This window comes from Osmerus eperlanus, chromosome 22 (genome assembly GCF_963692335.1).
Source record: "Osmerus eperlanus chromosome 22, fOsmEpe2.1, whole genome shotgun sequence".
NCBI lineage: Eukaryota > Metazoa > Chordata > Actinopteri > Osmeriformes > Osmeridae > Osmerus > Osmerus eperlanus.
In genome coordinates this window covers 6429594-6450813 of record NC_085039.1, presented here as the reverse complement: position 1 = coordinate 6450813, position 21220 = coordinate 6429594, and the positions used below count along the sequence as shown (strand labels likewise).

At 43.2% G+C, this 21220-nt stretch overlaps 2 protein-coding genes across 3 annotated transcripts; both read left to right on the top strand.

Annotated features, from left to right (window-relative positions):
- Positions 1-2335: 2335 nt before the first annotated feature.
- LOC134008661 (malate dehydrogenase, cytoplasmic-like) lies at positions 2336-8925 on the top strand. The gene is made up of 9 exons (XM_062448146.1): positions 2336-2492; positions 3294-3392; positions 3613-3709; positions 4587-4762; positions 6586-6708; positions 6903-7079; positions 7763-7876; positions 8233-8322; positions 8483-8925. Exons 1-9 carry the CDS (start codon positions 2490-2492, stop codon positions 8603-8605), a joined length of 1002 nt encoding a protein of 333 aa, XP_062304130.1. The 5' UTR covers positions 2336-2489; the 3' UTR covers positions 8606-8925.
- Positions 8926-9730: 805 nt separating this feature from the next.
- Positions 9731-20645, top strand: LOC134008434 (UTP--glucose-1-phosphate uridylyltransferase-like). 2 transcript variants are annotated; one of them, XM_062447814.1, is made up of 10 exons: positions 9731-9918; positions 11630-11745; positions 13263-13370; positions 17088-17273; positions 17499-17632; positions 17876-18173; positions 19216-19413; positions 19661-19903; positions 19997-20101; positions 20213-20645. In XM_062447814.1, exons 2-10 carry the CDS (start codon positions 11647-11649, stop codon positions 20318-20320), a joined length of 1479 nt encoding a protein of 492 aa, XP_062303798.1. In that variant the 5' UTR covers positions 9731-9918; positions 11630-11646; the 3' UTR covers positions 20321-20645. The 2 variants fall into 2 exon arrangements, with proteins under 2 accessions (XP_062303798.1, XP_062303797.1); XM_062447813.1 differs by lacking the exon at positions 9731-9918 and adding an exon at positions 10338-10653.
- The last annotated feature ends 575 nt before the right edge of the window (positions 20646-21220 follow it).

Genomic DNA, 21220 nt, shown 5'->3' with positions numbered 1-21220 from the left:
AAAACATTTGGCGCATCGTACATGCATGATTAGGCTTACTGCAACTGCAATGTTACATGCCATCATCATGTCCTCGTGTGACTCATACACTGCTTACGGGTGTAGCGATGTCACCAAACATGTCTCCCACCACATGTCCAGTCTTGGTTACTACATTGTATGTGCTATGATCAATCACCACAAGATTACAGTGCAGTCAATCTATTTCTGTACACTAAAGCTTATTAGCAGACTAGACTGCAGCTGCTTGTGACTGTGAGCGGGGTGGGTGACTCCCCGGGTGAGAGTGATCGAGACCGGATGCAGGTATAACTGCATAGCGCTGATCGTTTTCTGTCCTCGGGGCTCACGTTTCTTGACGTTGTCGCACCGTTTTCACGGTACCCGAGTCTCTGACTTGCCTGGCTGGCTACCCTCAACTCTATTCGACTGAACTCATAACACAGGACGAGCAGCACAAGTCCTCACAATGTTAACTTTGTTGACAGGAATGTATTTGGTGGTGCAAGCAGCGTCATCGCAGGTAAGACTGTCCTCCTTGACTACTCGAGCATAGACCTGTCTGAAAGTCAACATGTCATGCATTGTTTTCTTTTTGTTAACACTTGGAACATAACATTTTACAACGCATTATTTAGACACTTTGTTAGATTACATTTGCATTCGAATGCATATTGCGTAGATTAAAATACATATATCACAGTCGGCATTTAAGGTATCAAGCTCTAAGCCCTCTGATTCATTATGTATACGGACGTCCATAGCGGAGCAGTGTGACCTTATCATCATTAATTCATGGACTACCCCAACTGGTCGGATAGTGTTTGGTTGAGGACAGGGGTGCCTATTGCAGATTAGCACCATGGACAGCTCCGTGCACCCTAGGGGTGCAACCACAAGGGGGGAGTCAACTGTTTTTGCTCCCCAGATATGCATAATGTTAACGCATGGTAACAAAGTTTGGCATAAATGCAATTCTGTGACAGCATTCCATGACTCCTAGACATGGACTTAATTTATTAAAAACATACGTACACCACCTAAAGAGAGAGTGTGCTTGAACATCCACTAAGACTTTATTTAGATTTTAAAAACGTTTACTAGTTTGTTTCCAATTTATAAGAGTGCATTCCACCTTTTCTTATCTCAATCAGCTATGTGTAAAAGGTGGGAAACAAGCATCTCTTCCTAACATGGAATAAATGTTGCAGTAAGTAGATTGTATTGTGAGACTATTTCTGTTAAGGTCACTTATTGCACATTGCAAGAACCAATGTATGATGTATGATTTGTATGACAGAAAACCACTCCAATCACAATGTATGATTTTAAGAACCAATGTATGAACAATGATTTGGCATCTTCAGTGGAAATGTTTTAGGGAGGATTAATCAAATAAAGTTTTATTTGTATAGCCCTTTTTAAACGAAAAGAGAGCTTTACATACACCCATAGAACTGCATATAAACCTAGACCTTCAAAGAAGACAAGGACAAACTCAGAGAGAAAAATGGAAGAAACCTTTGGAGGAGCAATGCAATGAGGGATCCCCTCCTCCAGAGACGGTTGGTGACACAGAGTGGTGCAGACCATAGACTTGACACAATTATGCAGCCCAGAGCAGAGATGAAAGTTAAATTTACAAATGGATGGTGAAACAGATATCAAGAGTTCTGAGCATTTTCATCCCCCCGCATTGGCGCTAGCCAGTTTAGGCAGTGGTCCGCCATAGGGCTGGAAAGCACATGAACAGCACAACACCACAGGTCGACAAGGTATGGGCAGAAAAGGACTGGGAACTCTGCTTGGTCCATCATAGGAGACTTTGGAGACCAGGTCCAATGTTGGCAGACTGGCGACCTGGCAGATGTGTACAGCTCAACCTGGGGGGTGGGGGAACAAATACCAGTTACAGTAACAATGAGGGTGAGGTCACCACTAATGGCATTCTAATTTTGTATCTGTTTTTAGTTGGATTGTTATTGATTAGATGGAATATAGTAGGTCTATCCTACTGAAAACCCTTATCTTTACATGTTAATGCCACTTTCTTTGTGGCTGATCGAAAAGTTGTGTTAAATATATTTTCCCTCTAACTAAACAGGCTATGAGTAACCAATTTGTGGGGTGATATTTTATGCTGTTTGAACAACCCTAAGCGTCAGTAAAGGATGCATATTAAGATTTTGAACGATGCCCTTTTCTTTTTTTTCAGTTTTTAGAACCTTCTTCCATAGATGGTAACATTGGGCGTGGTTAAGCGACAGCGCTGAAGCGGGTCTTTATGGGCAATGTGTTCTATTTCTCGAGTAGGGTGGATAAAAAGACCAGCATTTGTAATCATTCAACTACAGATCCCAGGCTAGGCTAACATCCAGTGCTGCTCTCGCACGATATTTCAAGGCAAGCACAGAGGTGACCCTTCTGTCTAGTCCGAAGAGGGAGAGTAGTTTCTGTTGTCGTGGAAGATCTTCTGTCTTAAGCTAAATATGGTAAGATGGATGCATTAATGATGTTTGTTTTAAATGTGTATTCAGCGGGCCAAATAAACAGGAGTGGCAATTCACGAAAGTATTGTTCCTTTGTGTCTACCAATTTGCTGTTTTTAGTTTATGTTTGACATTGGAAAGAGCGCAGCTAGCTTGCTAGAATCATCGCTTTACTGTACCGGTTTTTATTGAAGTTATTTGGCTTCCTAGTAGTAGCACTACCCTTCATACATTTTTGAAGGCCAGATATTTTCCTTTGGTCCAGCTTTATTCGAAGGAACTAACGATGCTAGTTGACTGCGTAGTGAGAATTCAGAGGTGAAGTGATGGTTGAATCTATCAGCAGTTATAGCTTTTCACATAAAAAATAACCGATTATGTTTCCACTGTTTCACACTTGCGTGTACATCGTTTTTACAGTTGTCACCTTTGTTAGCTACAAACAATGAACAGTGGCGCGTGGCATGCGCTACAGATTGCATCGTCATCTTTGATACATTAATTCATTCAAGTTGCATGGACTATCGAGGATTAACTAGCTAATAAAAATAAAAACTACAATTTAAATGCTACACCCATTATATTAATATATTTACAAAGCAGGGGAGTGATAATGCTGTTGTAGGCTAATGCACCATTGTGCTAAGTGCAACTGTCGACCAGTTTGGGTGTTAACATTTTAATCAACAAAGCGGTCTGATGCAGTTACTGCCGCTTCATTTGCTAGTTCCAGCTATGTAGGTCAACACCGCAGTGTATGACATTCGGATGGTGCAATTTCCTTCCAATGTCCTTTTTTTGCAGGCCGACCCAATCCGTGTTCTGGTGACTGGCGCTGCAGGACAGATTGCCTACTCTCTTCTGTACAGTATTGCCAAGGGAGATGTCTTCGGCAAGGATCAGGTAAGCTTGATTTACAGTTATATAAACCGCTAGCACACACTGCAAACAAACCAGATTTCCTCCAGAAACTAAGCAGATGGATGTTGTAATATGTATGCTATAACTTTGTTACATAATAACGTGCCTGAATAATACATGGATGCATTTGCTGCCCAACACTGGGGTGATAGATAAACTTCCATTGCACAGTCATCACTGGTTTTGCATCATCGATCCCTAGCCTATCATCCTGGTCCTGTTGGACATCCCTCCCATGTTGCCAGTTCTGGAGGGGGTTGTGATGGAGCTGCAGGACTGTGCTCTCCCCCTTCTGAAGGGTGAGTTGTGTGTGTGTGTGTAACTCTGTTCTAGTTTGTTGAGTGAGAACATATGCACTTCTTAAACATGGAACATAAAGTTCAGGGTTTTTTTTTGGGGGGGGGGCATGATTTATCTGTAGTGGATCATCTCACCCCATCTGTACTATATTTAAAATGCTTTGGATGGAGTGAAAGTTTGTGGGAGTGTCGGCAAGAAGGTCTCCTATTGGTCTATTTTCAAGGCCCTTTAGGAATTTCCAACCAATGCTGGAAGTGGTGGGACAACAATAGGAGGGGCGGTGTTTTCCTGGCATCACTTGCACCAATGAGTAGCAACCGACTGAAGTTCATTCTGATAATAATAATAAAAAAGTGACCATAGTTCCAACATCACTTATCAACTAAATCTACTGAACTGAGTGTGTAAGGTAACAACACACTGAATTCCCCTGATACTAGTATGCCTTACATAGGCCTACAGTGGAATATTGCCTTAACATGGCTTCCTGCCAAGAGAGTTTCCATCTCATTAATTCACCTCCATGATTATACTGCATTTAGATTACCATTAGGCTCAATGGAGGTAACCTTCAAAATGTATATTCTGCCTTAACTAAAGCATGACTCTATTCTCTATTCAGTCTTAAATGACTGTCTTTCTAGTCAACTCGTTGTGTAAATAGGTTGTAATGTAATATGTTAAGAATGGCATTGTCAACATACTCAAGAGTCTCATACACACCCCTCATCCTTCCTTTAGAGGGTTATGGGAGTAGAAGGGAAATGCGTGTCAAGGGCAATGCGTGTCAAATATAATGCAGGACTTGTCAATACAACTCATAGATCGAAAATCTGACAAGTTTTCCCTTCTTCCGCACCCCACCTTTCCCCACAGAGGTCATCCCCACCGACAAGGTGGAGGTGGGCTTCAAGGACCTGGACGCCGCCATCTTGGTGGGTTCCATGCCCAGGAAGGAGGGCATGGAGAGGAAGGATCTCCTCAAGGCCAACGTAGCCATCTTTAAGACCCAGGGAGCCGCCCTGGAGAAGTATGCCAAGAAGACTGTCAAGGTGACCGCCTGTCTGCCTCTTGTCTTGTCTGTGTGCCCAGACGCTACTGCAGCATTGCGGCCACTGCACCGGTGTTTTGCTGAGACAGTCAATAAATATTCGAAGGACATGAAGGCACAACAGTACCACAAAGAACAGGTTTAGCCGGAAGCTATGGTTTCCAAAGGCCTTAAGGGATAATTGAAGCATTTTAGTGAGGCTAAAGGTTTCTTGATCTTTACTTGCTTTTAAGGTCAGGGCTTGGTTGGAATCTGAGAGTTTTGACGAGTTTAGTGCTGAGAATACATCCAGAGGAAGTGAAACTGATTCCACATCTCTCCTAAGATGACCATAAAGTATGAACAGCTTTGGCTGCTTTTCTGAGCCAAATTGACATGGTTCAAGATTTGGTTCCAGGCTTTTTCATGTTACAATGCACACCTGTCCACTAGCAAACATATTGAGGCAGATTTTCCCTCATAGCAGAACTGTAAGCTAGTGAGTAACGGCTAGATTGCAAAGCCGGGGATCAAAGTTTCTCAATGTGTCGTGTGTACATACTTTCAGTTGTGTCACATGGTCTTCCACACAACCCTACGTCACGTGACAAATGAGGCTTCCCCTCCACCTTCTCTGAGGCTGAGGATCGACATTTGCCTTTTAGGAATGTTTCAAAGACGGCTAAGAGAACCTAGACAACCAATGTCTGTTCTAAGTGCTTATGGTGCCAAGTCTCCTTGGCACAGGGGCATGGTGTGCGATTGTTGGAGACACAGCCAGACATTGACCTAGCAATCCCTTTTAAATTGATCTCATGCTTGACCTTGATTTATAGCGGAATGTGGTCTGTCTATGTGACGGCTATTTAGGCTATTTTAAAGGCAGGATCTATCAGGAAAACATGATTTTCCATGGCAATGTTATTGCGATATTTTCTTTATAAAACAAATATCACAAATAATAACTACTTACTAATCGAACGGTCAAGGTTAGTAAGTTGTTTATTATATGGCATTTTTAGCTCTTTTCATTTTGTAAATGGTAATTGTAAATAGAAAACATGTCGTTTTGTTCAGCTGTAAAGTCTTCTCAAGGTGTGTTTCAGGTGTTGCCTAGCAACCAATCTGAAATCTGAGCAACCAAACCTAGCAATCTGCCTAGCGCTTTTCGTTGTTCTCTGTGTTCACACTTTCCGCTATTTTAGAAAGTTAAGAATTTCACATTTACATTTAGTCATTTAGCAGACGCTCTTATCCAGAGCGACTTGCAGTAAGTACAGGGACATTCTCCCCGAGGCAAGTAGGGTTAAGTGCCTTGCCCAAGGACACAACGTCATTTGGCACGGCCGGGAATCGAATCAACAACCTTCTGATTAGCCAGACTCCCTAACCACTCAGCCATCTGACCCCCCTATTTCCTCGTCGCTGTTGATTTCTTCATTATCATCTGGATAGTAAAACTCCTCGATATCGCTCATTTTGAAGATGACGTCAGAGGGCAATAAGTATCTGTATCAGACCGCAGACTGGCGAGGAGGTCAATACGCGGCTGGCATGACTGCCCATTAGCCAATCAGAACGCTCGTACTGTCGTTGCCATATAAAAATTCACAGTTACTCTCTATGACGTGTGGATAAACCAGTGTACCTTGTGCAGTCTAAATCTACATGGTGTACAAGATTATATGGCTCTAAATTTGGTTTGTTTGTCAAGATATTGTATCTATATCTGCTGTCTTCCATGATAAGAGGACATAGATGCTGTTGTGAAAGAAAGGTTTCCTCAGTCTCTCCCTCAAACCTCTGCCCTTCCTCCCCTCCATCCCTCCCCTTGCTCTCTCTCAGGTCCTGGTGGTGGGGAACCCAGCCAACACCAACTGCCTGGTTGCCTCCAAGTCTGCTCCCTCCATTCCCAAGGAGAACTTCTCCTGCCTTACCCGCCTGGACCACAACAGGGCCACTTCCCAGGTACAGATGGGTCAGGGACACACACACTGTGATTCATGCCTGTTTTCTTCACGGAAAATGTAAATACATTTAAGGACAGTTTAATGTATGTCGGTTAAAAAATACGAATCAAGTGAAAAAGAATTCAAGTGGAAAAAAAAAAGGTCTCAACCGGGTCAGTCAAGTATAACAGCTGCACATCTCCCTGCCTGTAGGTGGCGATGCGCTGCAGTGTGTCTGCTGACAAGGTGAAGAACGTCATCATCTGGGGAAACCACTCCTCCACCCAGTACCCCGATGTCCACCATGCTAAAGTCAACGTCCATGGCAAGGAGGTGTCCGCCTTTGACGCGGTCAATGACGACAGTTGGCTGAAGGGAGACTTCATCTCGGTGAGTTTCACGTCATTGACTGGCCTAGTTTGCCTGGTTAGGTCTGGTTCTGGCTAGACAAGACCACTGGGTACATGGGGAAAATGCACTACCTATCTAAAGCATCACAGTATTCTTTGTGGTCTAACAGTATCTGATGATCAAAACAAGTCCGTTCTACTGAAATACTTTAGAACTATGCACCTTTGAATCTTGATCTTCTACTGTACATTCTATATGCACTATTTGTACATCACTTTGGAGAATTGCATCTGCTAAATGAATAAGATGCAAACAATTTCAATGTTTAACCGGTGCAATGAGGTCCTGTAGGTGACATGTTGATGTTTTCATCAGAGACATGCGTATCTTATCACTCGCGTGTTTACTTTTGCCTCATTATCACTCGTCTCTTTATCTGAACTTTGGGCTTTCGCTGTGAGGGGAGGTCTCAGTGAGCGTTTGTGGTCCAGGGCCATGTTCTCTTTGTAGTTTGTAATGATGGGAGTTACTGATACGCTTTCTCTCTTATCTTCTCTCTATCCTGTCCCTTTTGTTGTTTGTCGTCTCCCCTCGTTTCTTTCCCCCCCCCCCCTCCTCTGGCTTTCTTCGCACCCTATTCACATCCTCCTTCCCCTCCGTTTCTCCCTTTATTCCCCCCCCCCTTTTCACTCCATGTTTTCTCCTCCTCTCCTGGGCTGCAGACAGTGCAGCTGCGCGGCGCCGCCGTCATCAAGGCCAGGAAGCTCTCCAGCGCCATGTCTGCGGCCAAGGCCATCTGTGACCACATGAGGGACATCTGGTTTGGCACTCGTGAGGTCAGTCAGGGGGCTGGGTTGAGGGTTGGGGTTGGAAGTTTGGGTAGAGTGGTTGAGTTGGGGTAAAGGCAGGTGGTGTGATAGAATTTTGGTATAACAAAGATCAGAATCGAACACACCCACCGCAAAAAAGAACCAATCTGTGATTGTTTAAAATCATGTCCTCTTCCACCGTGTTTTGAAAATATGAATTGTGGTTATAAGAAGATATTTAATTTACTTAAATATAAGTATAAACGGTTGTTTTGTTATAGTTTTTACAACATAAATCGTATTGTTTGTGATGCCTAAATGGAATTCTATTGAATTTTCATCAGCGGAATGAACAGTTTTCTGATGTAAATAACTGTCAACAGGGCGAGTTCATCTCAATGGGAGTGTATGCTGGTGGAAACTCCTACGGAATCCCTGAAGATCTCATTTACTCATTCCCGATCCACATCAAGGTAGGGTTCAAATGACTGCGCTGAAGTAGTGCGAATGAAATGTATAGTGCCAAATCTTTATAAGCTGAAAACTGTTATTTAATGTCTGCAACCACAACCTACCAGGAATTGATTATTTTAATATTTCCCCTCTTCGACCCTCCCGTCCTCTTCTCCACAGAACAAGAGCTGGACAGTGGAGGATGGGCTGCCCATCAACGACTTCTCCCGCGCCAAGATGGATGCCACCGCCGCCGAGCTGGTGGAGGAGAGAGACACCGCCCTGTCCTTCCTGTCCCAGTGACTGGCACCACCCGAAGACACGCAGCAGCAGCACTTAGACACCCAGAAACCTCCCGACTCGCGGCTGTAAAAAAAAAAAAAAAAAACACCTCATCGTCCTTCCACTATTGCGTCCGTTACACGCCTCTTGTGTGTTTTCCTCCTCAGTATGTATGTGTGTGGTCCAACAGTTAGAGATAAACTCATGTAATTACTACATTCGAAACTTGGCTTTGTCGGAAGACACTGGAAGAATGTGCTTTCGGTAGATGATAACGCACAGTAGTTGTCCAGAACGTGTATTGGAGCGTGCTATCCAACAATAAAACAAAGACAAAACTTGCTGTGGTTAGTGGTGGATCATTGATGCAGTGTCTTTAAACTTCAGTCTTCAAAGCTTTTACTTTAAGTGGTCTTAAGTTTTAGCTATTGAAACAATCAACTACTGTAGTCAACAATAAATGCAAATGTTCCTACTATTGGTAATAAATTACCTATATCCATCTATCTACACGAAGACAAGAAACTCACATGTAGTTGTGAATAATTTAGAGCAATATATGTTGATCATTTAGTGTTCAAGCCCCTGAGATTTCTGCATTTTGTCGACTAATTGAGTGTCAGCATATTCTGTAGAGTGACCTTTACAAGCCACTTGAAATGAAAAATATTTTTTCCCTTTGAATTTGTAATTGCCCTTTTGGTAGGTATTATATTTAGTATTTAAGATGTTTGCTGTGCATTAAATACACATTCGTAGTTAGGCTTGAACTTCCAACCACAGGTCATGTGCGGTGATATGTCACCACACGGGGGCAATGTTAAGTAAACATAATAATGGGCAACAAGTAGCGAACAGTTTGAAGACAACCCAAGCCTATAATGTCTGCAAATAATTAATACTCGATTATTTTAGAGTCATTACATTGATGAGATGACAATTTTATCTTTACAACTTTCAAAAAAGTTCATAAATAATTTTTGAGACTTGAATGACCGACTCCACCCACCTGAATTACATTCTGATTGGACAAAACAGGGTTTTACATTATTTGATTGGTTAACACGATTACCAATCCATGCTGTCTCTCACCGGCATGTCAAAAATCCAAGTACGACATTTCCGTGTTTAATTGTGCGTATAAATGCTTGCCATAACCTCTAGAAGTGGTCCAAGGAGCCTGTGTAAAAGATAAAAATACGAACGAGAAAAGCGAGGAAATCGCACTTTTTAAATTATTAATTTGTCTGACGAGTACTATCTGAAAACAAACTCGGTAAAGTAACCAAGCACCTTGTCCTTGGAGTTTTTGAGGATATCAGTAATTGTGTAAGGTGGGTAGCCAATGCAATTTAACGGCCGCTGACATTCGAAGTGTATGTTGCTTGAGAACGTGCTTCTTGTGGAAATATGCTGGCATGTAAAGGAAAGTTGTTAAAAGCAACATATTCTGGCCTGATAGCCCACGCCACATTATCTTGCAGAGAACAGCATGGCAACCCATTGCACCTTGTGTGTTGAATGTACTGTCTAAGTATGGCCGAGACTGCCGCCCCTTTGACAATGAAGAAAGTCAACATGGAACTATCCAACGACCGAACAGCAGTCATTAAGGGGTGGGTCATTTTCACGTAGGCTATGCAACAGTGCTGTGGAACCCCATGAAATCGTCAAATCCAGTTTATGCCCTTATATTTGTGACGTGTCGGGGGGGCGTGCTTTATAAATAAAATATGTATTTATATGATTACCCCCTCTTGCCTCCTGCCTTCCAAATAATACCGACCAAACAGCGTATACTGCATACCAATTGGCAAGACTTTGCATAGGTGCATCAGTCCACCTCTAGAAGACGTGGGCAAACGTTACATTTCTGCAACTGATGGAGTGACGAATTGTTTCGTGGACTACTTATTTCTGGGCATCTCATTCGGAATGATTTGCTCTATTCCCAATATTACACTGTAATACGAAGATTGGCAGGACTTTTTTGTGTGCTGTTTTTTACGAGAAACCATTTACTGCTAATATTTTATCTTAATATCCCAAGATGTCACTTACCGCCGCTGGTAAGTTCTATTGGGTAGTGTTATTTATGCATTATAAGAATAACTATTCAATTTTTATGTTTTTGGTAAACAGACGCATAACAATTGATTGTATTAGACATGTACAGACAAAGTTATTTAATTCAGACTTTGCTATGATTTAGTTTCCAGCTTTTTTCATCCTTTGTGTCGTGAGATGAATACTGATTGTGTTCTCACTGTCACACAACACCATGATTGGCAATTTGATGGAAATTGCATTTAATCCACACAAAGCTGTCAAGTGCTTGCTTGTATTCTGTAATCAAGTTTACTGTTATTGTGTTGAGTAGGCCTTTGAGTCAGTGGGTGAATATTTAAGTAAACTTTTAAGTCCAGAAATGGCACAAAGAAAATGGTTTGTTGGTTTCTTAACCCTTGTGTTATCTTCGGGTCATTCTGACCCATCAGTCATTGTGACCCACCGTCGTATTGTGACAAATTTACCTCATACAAAAACAAAGTGAAGCATTTTCTTTTAACTGTCGGGCTGTCTCAGACCCCCCACATTGGAATGGTTAAAAGAAAATTATTTGTATTTGTTTTTGTATTGGGTAAAATTGGGTAAACACAACGATGGTTCGTTATGAACCTTTGGGTCATGTGACCCGAAGGCAGCACGAGGGTTAAAAGAATGTGTGAAATGAAAAACATCTTCAAGGACTCAAGTAGATTCTTAAAGGGATGCAAAATACAGCACAGACATAATCACATAGTGGAGATGACAATTTAAGTAATTTAAAACATGTTTTATTCATGCTTTGCATTTACACACTATAAACAGACTCTAAAACGTCCTCCTAAATGAAACAAAAAGCTATTAAGATAGATTGAGTAAACGCACAACTGATAACGTCTTTCTCCTGTCCTGTTTCTCATGTTGGTAAGCTAAACGAAATCCTTCCCATTTTCTCCCACCTTTTTCCTCTCACGTTCACACCTCCCTCCCTCACGACAGATCTCAGTAAAGGAGCCATGTCCGAGTTCCAGGAGCAGATGCGTCAACAGCTGGAGAGCTCCATGCACAAGGAGCTGGAGAAGCTAGGGGCCACCACCAAGGGTGCCGAGGCAGAGGTGGGCTAATCTGGGGCCTCTTACGACTCAGAAAACTTTATTGTTCAATCACATTAACATGTGACCGAAGAGGGCTGTCTTTGATGAGAGCTCAGTAGACGACGTGAAAGAAAGGACAGGGTTGGGCTAGAAAAGTTTGTGGCGATAGCGGAGAGAGAAGATTTAGTGGAGTCAGGTGGCTGAGCGGTTAGGGAATCGGGCTAGTAATCTGAAGGTTGCCAGTTTGATTCCTGGCCGTGCCAAATGAAGTTGTGTCCTTGGGCAAGGCACTTCACCCTACTTGCCTCGGGGGGAATGTCCCTGTACTTACTGTAAGTCGCTCTGGATAAGAGCGTCTGCTAAATGACAAACTGTAAATGTAGTGCTACAATGTAGTGTTTTGGGGGTGGGCTCGGTTGGGTATGTGTAGCACTCAGTGTCTGCTAAAAGGGAGGACGTGCTCTGGTCCCTGGAATGTACCCTTGAGAAGGTGAATGACCAATGGGTCTCTTCATGGGTCTCTCTCATACTTACAGACATTTCGATTTCTCAACTTGGACTCTGCCTTGCTGTTGCGTCCCCCCCCCCCCCCAGCTGTTTGTCTTGTTACCCCATTGTGTTTATTCTGCACAGTAGGTTTTCAGTTACATCCATACTTTTCTCACTGCTGTCAAAAAGCAATAGGATCTTTCCCACTTTGCGAGCCGTACTCCAATTACCAATCCAATAAGTGCTATTTACAAACACCTCATTTGTTTGAATGGAACAAACTTATAATCTGCCTCTGGAAGCAGTTAAGCGGCTGTATTTAGGTTGCTGATGCATGCAACAAAGAAGAAAACAGCAGCATCAATCAAAGGTTTGAGCCAGCCATTTCTCTGCAGAAGGTGTGGGTAGTTGACTCCCACTTGAATGTCACCCTGCAGAGTAAAAGCAATTAAAAGTTAGGCTTCTATCTCTCTCTCTGTAGATGTGGAGTAGTAGTAGGGGGGGGGGGGGCTGTGCAATTAAACACATGATGGAGCCCCGAGGCCACAGGAACAGGTAGAGCACATCAACTGGGTAGGAGTGCTAATCATTATCCTGGCGGTGTTTTCCAATGCTGTGGAGTGCAACGCACAGCAAAGCCATTAAATAGAGGTCGAATGAAGGGTGGTGGCAGTAGTTTTGATTCTGGGAGTGGGCAGGAGAAGATTAAAGGCCAGACGGTTGCATGAAAACAGACACGCTCAGTTACAGACAGGATAAGACGGTGAACATCATTATGAGATTATTTAGTCTGGCTCCACAGTTATTTCCCAAGTTGGCCCTTTTAAAATGTATTAAGCCACACTGTCTAACTTTTTTTTTAAAGGCATTTTAAATGATGTTTTGACTTCAGTCACTGTTTTGTCTTGTACTAGGCTGTGTTGTTTATCAGGACTCTTCCTAGGCACCAAATCCTAAAGACGTGCAATAAGGAGGCCATGTCTATTTAAAGGGGCTTGGAATGTGTGTTGTCTATACTCTAAACCGATCTTTTGACCGTTCTGTTACAGATATCCAAAAAGGACTTTGAGGGTTTCAGAAACCTCTTCCACAGATTCCTCCAGGCAAAGGGACCCTCAGTCGACTGGGCCAAGATCCACAGACCCCCAGAGGGTTCGGTGAGTCACTTCACACCAAATACCATAACATACAAACAATCTATGCCGTTAATCATCCTACGACATGAGTGTCTCAGGTCATACTAGCGCGAGGAAGTTTCAACACTTGATTCTAACCTTAAGGTTTATCCTTGTGCAAGGGATGAATCATCATAGCTCATCCAAGGAGAACACAGTTTAGAGAAATTGTTTTAGGTTACATACCTCACTCTGTCTTTATCTGTATGAGACAGTATGTCATTGCATCTCTGGGCCAAATGGCTCTGTTCTTAGTCAGCCCGCCCCCCTCCCTCCCCACTCCCCAGCTGAGCAGATGGGGAACAGTGCGGTGTCTTTGAGCCAGTTGAGATAGACAGGTCAGAGGGGCTGTACAGGGAGTAGTCATGTGACACTCGACAGGGGGTGAGGGCTGGGGGGGTACTGTGGTCCTGTCTGCCTGGAGAGAGACCTGGACAGAGAGCCCAGTGTTGGTTTCCCTTTTCTGGGCAGGCAGCCAGAATAGGCCCCACTGATCCCCCCCCCCCTATCAGCCCCCAGCTGAGTGGACCATGTGAGTTGGAAACAAACTCTGAGCGTGATGGTGAGACAAAAGAGAGTTATGCTGTTAGGATGTGATGATTGGTGCATGTGGTGAAAATTGGCATAGCTAAGAGGGTCAGGGTGGCTGTTTCAAGCTTCAGTGTCAAAGGACACACAGTAGCACTGATAGCGGTTTGCGCTAGTGCGTGCCATTTGAAACAGTATGGGTTTGAGGGAAAGGACGTGTAGCAGAGGAATGAACCAGCTACCCTGAAGTCTGATGACAAATCGACATCTTTCCCAATACCAAAAAGCCTCAGATATCCAGTTCAAAGATGTATTAAGGATGGCCTGAGGCCCACAGTAGGCTATGTACTGTATGTGGGTCTATGTATGTATGGACACTTGTTCTGTGCCAGTTTGTTTGTAACCCCCATTAGCCTGTAACAGGGATAGAAAGCAGGACCTCTAAGTCAGAACCAATCTAGGTAACCAGATACAAGAACAGAGTGTATAAAGACTGTGCCGAGCCATTCATCACGTGATTGACATTTCACTACCTCTAAGTCTCACCCCCCCCCCCCCCCCCCCCCCATACACCATTTCTACCCCATGGTTCCCAAAATACCCAGCACACGGAAGGTTAACCCTATGAATAGCCTGATCCCCCCCCAGCATTGGAACGCCAGACTTGAGGGTGTGGGAGTTGGGTTTGGCTGACATTTGTATTCTCTGGTAGCGTGCACTACAACCTTAGTGTCTTACACTGCTGGGGGCGTCTGCAACCTAACAGTGCCATCGTGGACATGGGTCAGTTAGATTTGGGTTCACAAGTTTGGCGAACGTCTGGACAGGATATTATTGCTTATAGGAAGTTACCTTGTTGCTTATCATTGAGTTCCAAGCAGTCTTAGTCTGTTTGGAGCAGTGCTTTTTTTCTCTCATGGCCACCTTCGTTGTTAAGCCTTTATTGTAGCCTTTGTTGTTATATTGAATGGCTTTGATAAATGTAGTCTCAATGTACAGATAATAAGACTCAAAAACATTGTGTGATGCAAGAGTGCTGACTGCAATGAAACCACACTCTCTAGTCCAGCATATAATTAATGTTTGAAAAAAAGTGTATTTTTAGGCTATTTAATACTTTTTGTTAATTATTTACCTCACAGCTACTTTGGCTAAAACACTGCTGTGCTCCAATCAAATCAACATTTATTTGTATAGCCCTTTTTACACGCAAGCATGTCACAGAGGGCTTACAAAATACAAAAAACCTGATCCCTCTCAATGTCACATGGTAACTGAATGTACACTCTGCTTCTTCAATTCATCTCTACATATTCCAATCTCCAATCTCTACATATTCCAATCTTGACTACGTATCAAGTACAGGGAGTTGTGAGGTTGCCGATATCTCTGTTATGATGTTGCCAGGAAACACACAGAGGAGGAAAATAATGTTACACCTATTTTTAAATACCAGCCAATCACCTTGTAACTGGTACAAATGAACAAAATCGTGTTCTATATATCATGATTTCCTTTGGTCCACTTTAAGAAGGCTTTGGGCTTATTGCAAGTAGTAACAGAGTTCAGGTGTTTGATCACGTATTCAGAAGAAATGAAACTCCCAGAGGATGACAAAGGCTCCCAGGAAGCCATTCTCTACAGCTATATCAACCAAGGGAATCCTTTTGGTACTTCACTTGATTTTAATCAAATACTTTTTTATGGAATATGTAGAGATGAATTGAAGAAGCCGAGTGTACATTCAGTTACCATTTGTGACATTGAGAGGGATAAAGTTTTTTGTATTTTATACTTATGAAAAGGTGTGAGCCAGGAGGAAGATCAGGTCGGCCTGTTACCATGCCAACTCTGACATAACGCAACTCCCTCCAACAGCCCGGCAAGTGTTGAAAGTGTATGCGTGCGCTTGTTCACACATTTATCTGCATGTGATAAGGTTGGTAAATGGGAAGGAGTTACAGGAAGAGGGTGGGGAGGGATGAAGCAAGGCAGTGAAGGGGTCAACGTCTCAGAGGCAGAGGGATTGTGTGTTTCTCCTATGACTGGATGCAGAAAGAGGTACGGTTGTGAATGTGAAACGCACACAGGCTATATTCACCCCTGTCTCGCTTTGTCCCCCATGTCGCAAATCTGTCAGTCTTTCATTAGTTGGCTGCTCAGGACTAGAAAAGGCCAAAGGTTTCAATGTCCCTTCTCCTTGTCCCAGGGTGACCCCCCTAAAGGGACCTCCCTATTCCAGCTGTACGCTGTGAAGACTGGGAATTCTGGCAGCTGTATAAACTTGAAATACTTGTTTTCCCATTAAGGGAGAAAATTCATGTTTATCTGTATGATGTGTTCTTTCACAAAGGTCCTTTTGTTATTTTGTGCACAGATGCTAATGATAAACCTTACATAACACATAGGCCTTTAAAGAAGTGTTCTTGAGAGACCAATATTTTTCATTTTATTTCAACGTATTCACTAACTCAGCTAGCTATTTAACGACGTAAGCATGGGAAAACAGACTTGCATAAGAGTTGCCTGAACAGACTCACATTTGTCTTTTCTGTTATTTAGCCAAACACTACAACAACTACTACTACTACTGCTACTGCTACTGCTACTACTATTATAAAGTCTACTTTGATACAATGGACATAGCTGTACGTCCAAAACACATTACTTGAGCCTTGTGTTGCAGCCTCTCTCTTACTCGAGGAGTGATTCAGGGGGCTTTAGTCTCCCAGTAAAAAACTGTGCTTAATTCCACAAGCTCTTGGTTTAGACAGCTGTCGCCATGGCTGCACTGCGTAGCAATGCTGCATAATAGAGTCAGGTGCCAGTGTGTCCCCAACCCTTCCCCCATCCCCACACACACACACACGCACACACACACACAAACCCTATTCAGAACTAACTTTGGTGCCCTCTATTTAATTCCAGCATGCACAAAGACATGGACTCATGCTAGATGTTTTTCTGTTTTACTAACAGAAGTATCGCAATTTGAGCCCAGTGTCCTAATCAAGGTTAGCATAACCACTTAAATAATACACTTAAAATTCTCAAACCCCAATCACTGAAACAGGATATTCCCCCCTCGTGCTTTGGTGAATCATGAAAACTGTCAAATGTTTTTCCTTTTTGCCAACATTTCAACAAAACAAAACGTCTTCCCTCGTCCAGATCCATCCCTATGAAGATATCAAATCCAAGGGTTTGCCAGACAGCGTGGCGGCCAGTCTTAACAAGCTGGTGGTGGTCAAGCTCAATGGAGGCTTGGGGACCAGCATGGGATGCAAGGGCCCCAAGAGTCTCATCAGCGTCCGCAACGAGAACACCTTCCTGGACCTCACCGTCCAGCAGATTGAGGTACGCCCGAAACCTGAGAGAGCAGCACCCCATCCTATCTCCGATGCCAACATCTGCTCATGAGTAGTGCGCTCAAAAAGGCATCCCAAATCACTCAGATTGACCCTTGAATCTTCACTTCCTGCGTAAGCAGATCCCAAAATATTGATGTATTGCAGCTAAATGATTCGATGACGCGTTAAGTTCTGTATCTCTGTATCCGGTCTCCCTCTTGCTGCGTCTCAGCACTTGAACAAGACCTTCAACACTGAAGTGCCTTTGGTCCTGATGAACTCCTTCAACACAGACGAGGACACCAAGAAGATCCTGCAGAAATACGCACATCACAGGGTGAAGATCCACACCTTCAATCAGAGCAGGTGACGTGTATACATCCACAAACATACATGTACATAGATATACACACATCTGTGTGTATATTCGAATATGGCCCATTCATTTGTTTGGGTGTTTGAGACCAACATTATGCTCTACTACTATACACTTTCTTATAAATCTCCCCAAATGCATAATCTTTATTGTAATATCTCTGACTACTCTTTCTTCATTGACACGTGCCCCCTTCCCTTCAAACCTTGCCCTCTCTACTGCCTGCCCTGCAGGTATCCCCGCATCAACAAGGAGTCCCTGTTGCCCATCGCCAGAGATATGAGCATGACCGGGGAGAACAGCGAGGCCTGGTACCCTCCAGGTCATGGCGACATCTACGCTAGCTTCTACAACTCCGGCCTGCTGGACAAGCTCATAGCGGAGGGCAAGGAGTACATCTTTGTGTCCAACATCGACAACCTGGGGGCCACGGTGGACCTGTTCATCCTCAACCACCTGATGAGCCAGCCAGCCGACAAGCGCTGCGAGTTCGTCATGGAGGTCACGGACAAGACCAGGGCCGATGTCAAGGTGATTGGGAGGGGGAGGGTGGGGGGGTAGATCTACCGTAGGAACTAGGGTCGACCAATTATCGCTGCCGTTATTAAGCATTTTTATGGTTATCGGTCATTTTCAAAACCGATTCAGCTTTGCTTCTTGCACCACAACCTGGTGCTGCTGGATTGGGACTACTAATTGTTACCCATTTTATTAGCTTATAAAACTTCAGGGAACTATTACATTTATTTTCCATTATTTGTTCATTTGTTGCTTGTTGTGGTTTAAATGTACTTCTTTAAGTTTTACAGAATGCTGCTGGATGCTCCCTGCACTTTTTATGTTGTTGTTATTATTATTAATATTGTTATTATGAACAGTTCTCAGAATTAAAGCTATTGTTAAAATAATTTAAAGAGAGTCTTTGTCAGACGCCTTTTTATTCTTAATCTTGACATTAATTTTCATTTTTACACTAGACATATATATCGGTTCAAAATATCGGTTATCGGTCTACTTGATCTGTAATAATCGGTATTGGCATCGGTCCTGAAAAACGCATATCGGTCGACCCCAAGTAGGAACTACAGGTGTTTAACCCTTCGTGTTATCTTCGAGTCATTGTGACCCTTCAGTCATTGTGACCCATCGTCGTGTTGCGACAACTTTACCTAATACAAAAATAAAGTGAAGCATTTTCTTTTAACCGTCGGGCTGTCTCAGACCCGCCCACAGCGCGAATAAATTGCTTTTAATAATTTGCAATTTGTTTTTGTATTGGGTAAAGTTGTCGCAACACAACGATGGGTCGTTCGGGTCATTGTGACCCGAAGGCAGCACATGGGTTAAAAGACGCTGGGAGACAAACCATTAAAGGATAACAGTTAAGAATGAGGGATACCGATAAGTGACTAGGGAAGTCACTTTAGGAAAATCAAGTTAACGCTCTTGAATACATACCTACAGATGTTTCGATTTCAATTTGAACTCTGTGGGAGCAGTCTGCGGAGCTCGTGCAGAGGGTAAAAGAGTATGTTTGTTTCAATGTCTTTTGTCATCCCTTCGTACCACACAGGGCGGTACTCTTACCCAGTATGACGGCAAGCTGAGACTCCTTGAGATCTCCCAGGTGCCCAAGGCCCACGTGGACGAGTTCAAATCGGTCACTAAGTTCAAGATCTTCAACACCAACAACCTGTGGATCTCACTGAATGCCATCAAGAGGCTGCACGAGCAGAACGCCATGGACATGGAGATCATCGTCAACCCCAAGGTGAGAGGGGACGAATATATTTGAGTCTTTTCAACAACCGCAGTGGCAAAGACTGACGATAGATGTTAGTTTAAATACAGTGAAGTAAAATCCTGTTGTTTCTTGTTCCATTGTATTCCATTGCAACAAAGAGGTAATTCTAGCATATCTCAGTTAGCCCAGATGCCCATTAACTTCATTGCGCTTACATCACACGTCTGACTAGCCCTCCAAAAAAACTGTGATATGACGGCATCCTCCTGTTCAGACACTAGACGGAGGCCTGAATGTGATCCAGCTGGAGACTGCCGTTGGCGCCGCCATCAAGAGCTTCGACAACGCCCTGGGCGTCAACGTGCCCCGCAGCCGTTTCCTGCCCGTCAAGACCTCCTCCGACCTGCTCCTGGTCATGTCCAACCTCTACAGCCTCGATGCCGGCTCGCTCACCATGAGCAAGAAGAGAGAGTTCCCCAGCACGCCCCACGTCAAACTGGGCAGCTCCTTCACCAAGGTAGCCTTCGCTACGGGTACCCGGATATGGGTTGCGCACAGTAATCGGTCGTGTGCAAGTTTCGATGTTTACTTTGTTATTTTATGCTTGTAGGTCCACGACTACCTGACCAGATTTGAGAGCATCCCTGACATGCTGGAACTGGACCATCTCACAGTGTCGGGAGACGTCACCTTTGGAAAGCAAGTCTCTCTCAAGGTAAAGATTGTCTCCCGGTTCACCGTGAGAAAGGTGGGATATATCTGTGTAAAACTGTGATAGTGTCGTCATTTACAAAACCAACTTATTGAATGTCTTTAACTCTCACAGGGCACGGTTATAATCATTGCCAATCATGGAGATAGGATTGATATTCCTGCCGGAGCATTGCTGGAAAACAAGATTGTATCTGGCAACCTGCGCATCCTTGATCACTGAGGTCTTCAGAACCTTTTCACACACACACACACACACACAAGACTCATGGCTAAGGACAAGCTTGTTTGTAACAAATGCAAGGACTGTTACAGAAAGAGACCTACAGATTTGAAAGAATTATCAGTGTTTGACACAATTATCCTACAGTCTTGGCCCATTAAAGGGGACTGGTTCTTGCTCTCTAATGCTGTGATTGGGTACAACATCACACGCAACACTTCTAAGGCTGTTACATGGTTGTGTGATTCAGTTCTGAGCTTCAAAGTTTTACTCACCACTTTGTCTCCAATTATAATAAAAGTGAATTTGATTCATTTTAATATTCTGTATTTGTAATCCTACATTTTTAAGCGCGCCTCAACAACATAATACATGTACTTCAAAATGAATGACGCTAGAAACAATGTATATTCTGGATATGGTAATTATGTTGTGTTAGTGGTTAGGCGATCATGTGCCTAATTCTGAACAGGTGCAATCTAATTGCATGTGTGAGGGCAAGCTGGACTTCGAAAGACCCTCTTCAGATTAAACATTTGGTATGTATCATTGCTTTTATTTGAAGCAAAAAATTTGTCCATCTTCAGTGGAACACATTCTTGCTTGTCTTGCGGAACAGAATGTAAGCAGTCATCTATATTTTGTTGAAATGTAGATCGTCCAGGCATTTTTTCAAATTAAGTAATTAGCAAAGGCTACTCAATTGAGAAACTGCACTACTTGCAAACTGATTAAAATAGTCAAACATGAAGTCAAATATTGTGAAAGTGCACCTTATCAAGCTTGATGAGTTGTAAATTATAATTTACTGAAGGACATTTAGATCAGTGTTGTTTTTACAGGTTACGAAAACTCCAGAAGCTTTACAGTCAATCATTGATCATTGACAATGATTAGTGG

Excerpts from the sequence above, each read along its gene's own strand:
- LOC134008661 (XM_062448146.1), top strand. Across the intron at positions 6,709-6,902 it reads ACAACAGGGCCACTTCCCAG|GTGGCGATGCGCTGCAGTGT; the intron begins GTACAGATGGGT and ends CCCTGCCTGTAG. Across the intron at positions 8,323-8,482 it reads CATTCCCGATCCACATCAAG|AACAAGAGCTGGACAGTGGA; the intron begins GTAGGGTTCAAA and ends TCTTCTCCACAG.
- LOC134008434 (XM_062447813.1), top strand. Across the intron at positions 19,414-19,660 it reads AGATCATCGTCAACCCCAAG|ACACTAGACGGAGGCCTGAA; the intron begins GTGAGAGGGGAC and ends CCTCCTGTTCAG. Across the intron at positions 20,102-20,212 it reads GAAAGCAAGTCTCTCTCAAG|GGCACGGTTATAATCATTGC; the intron begins GTAAAGATTGTC and ends TAACTCTCACAG.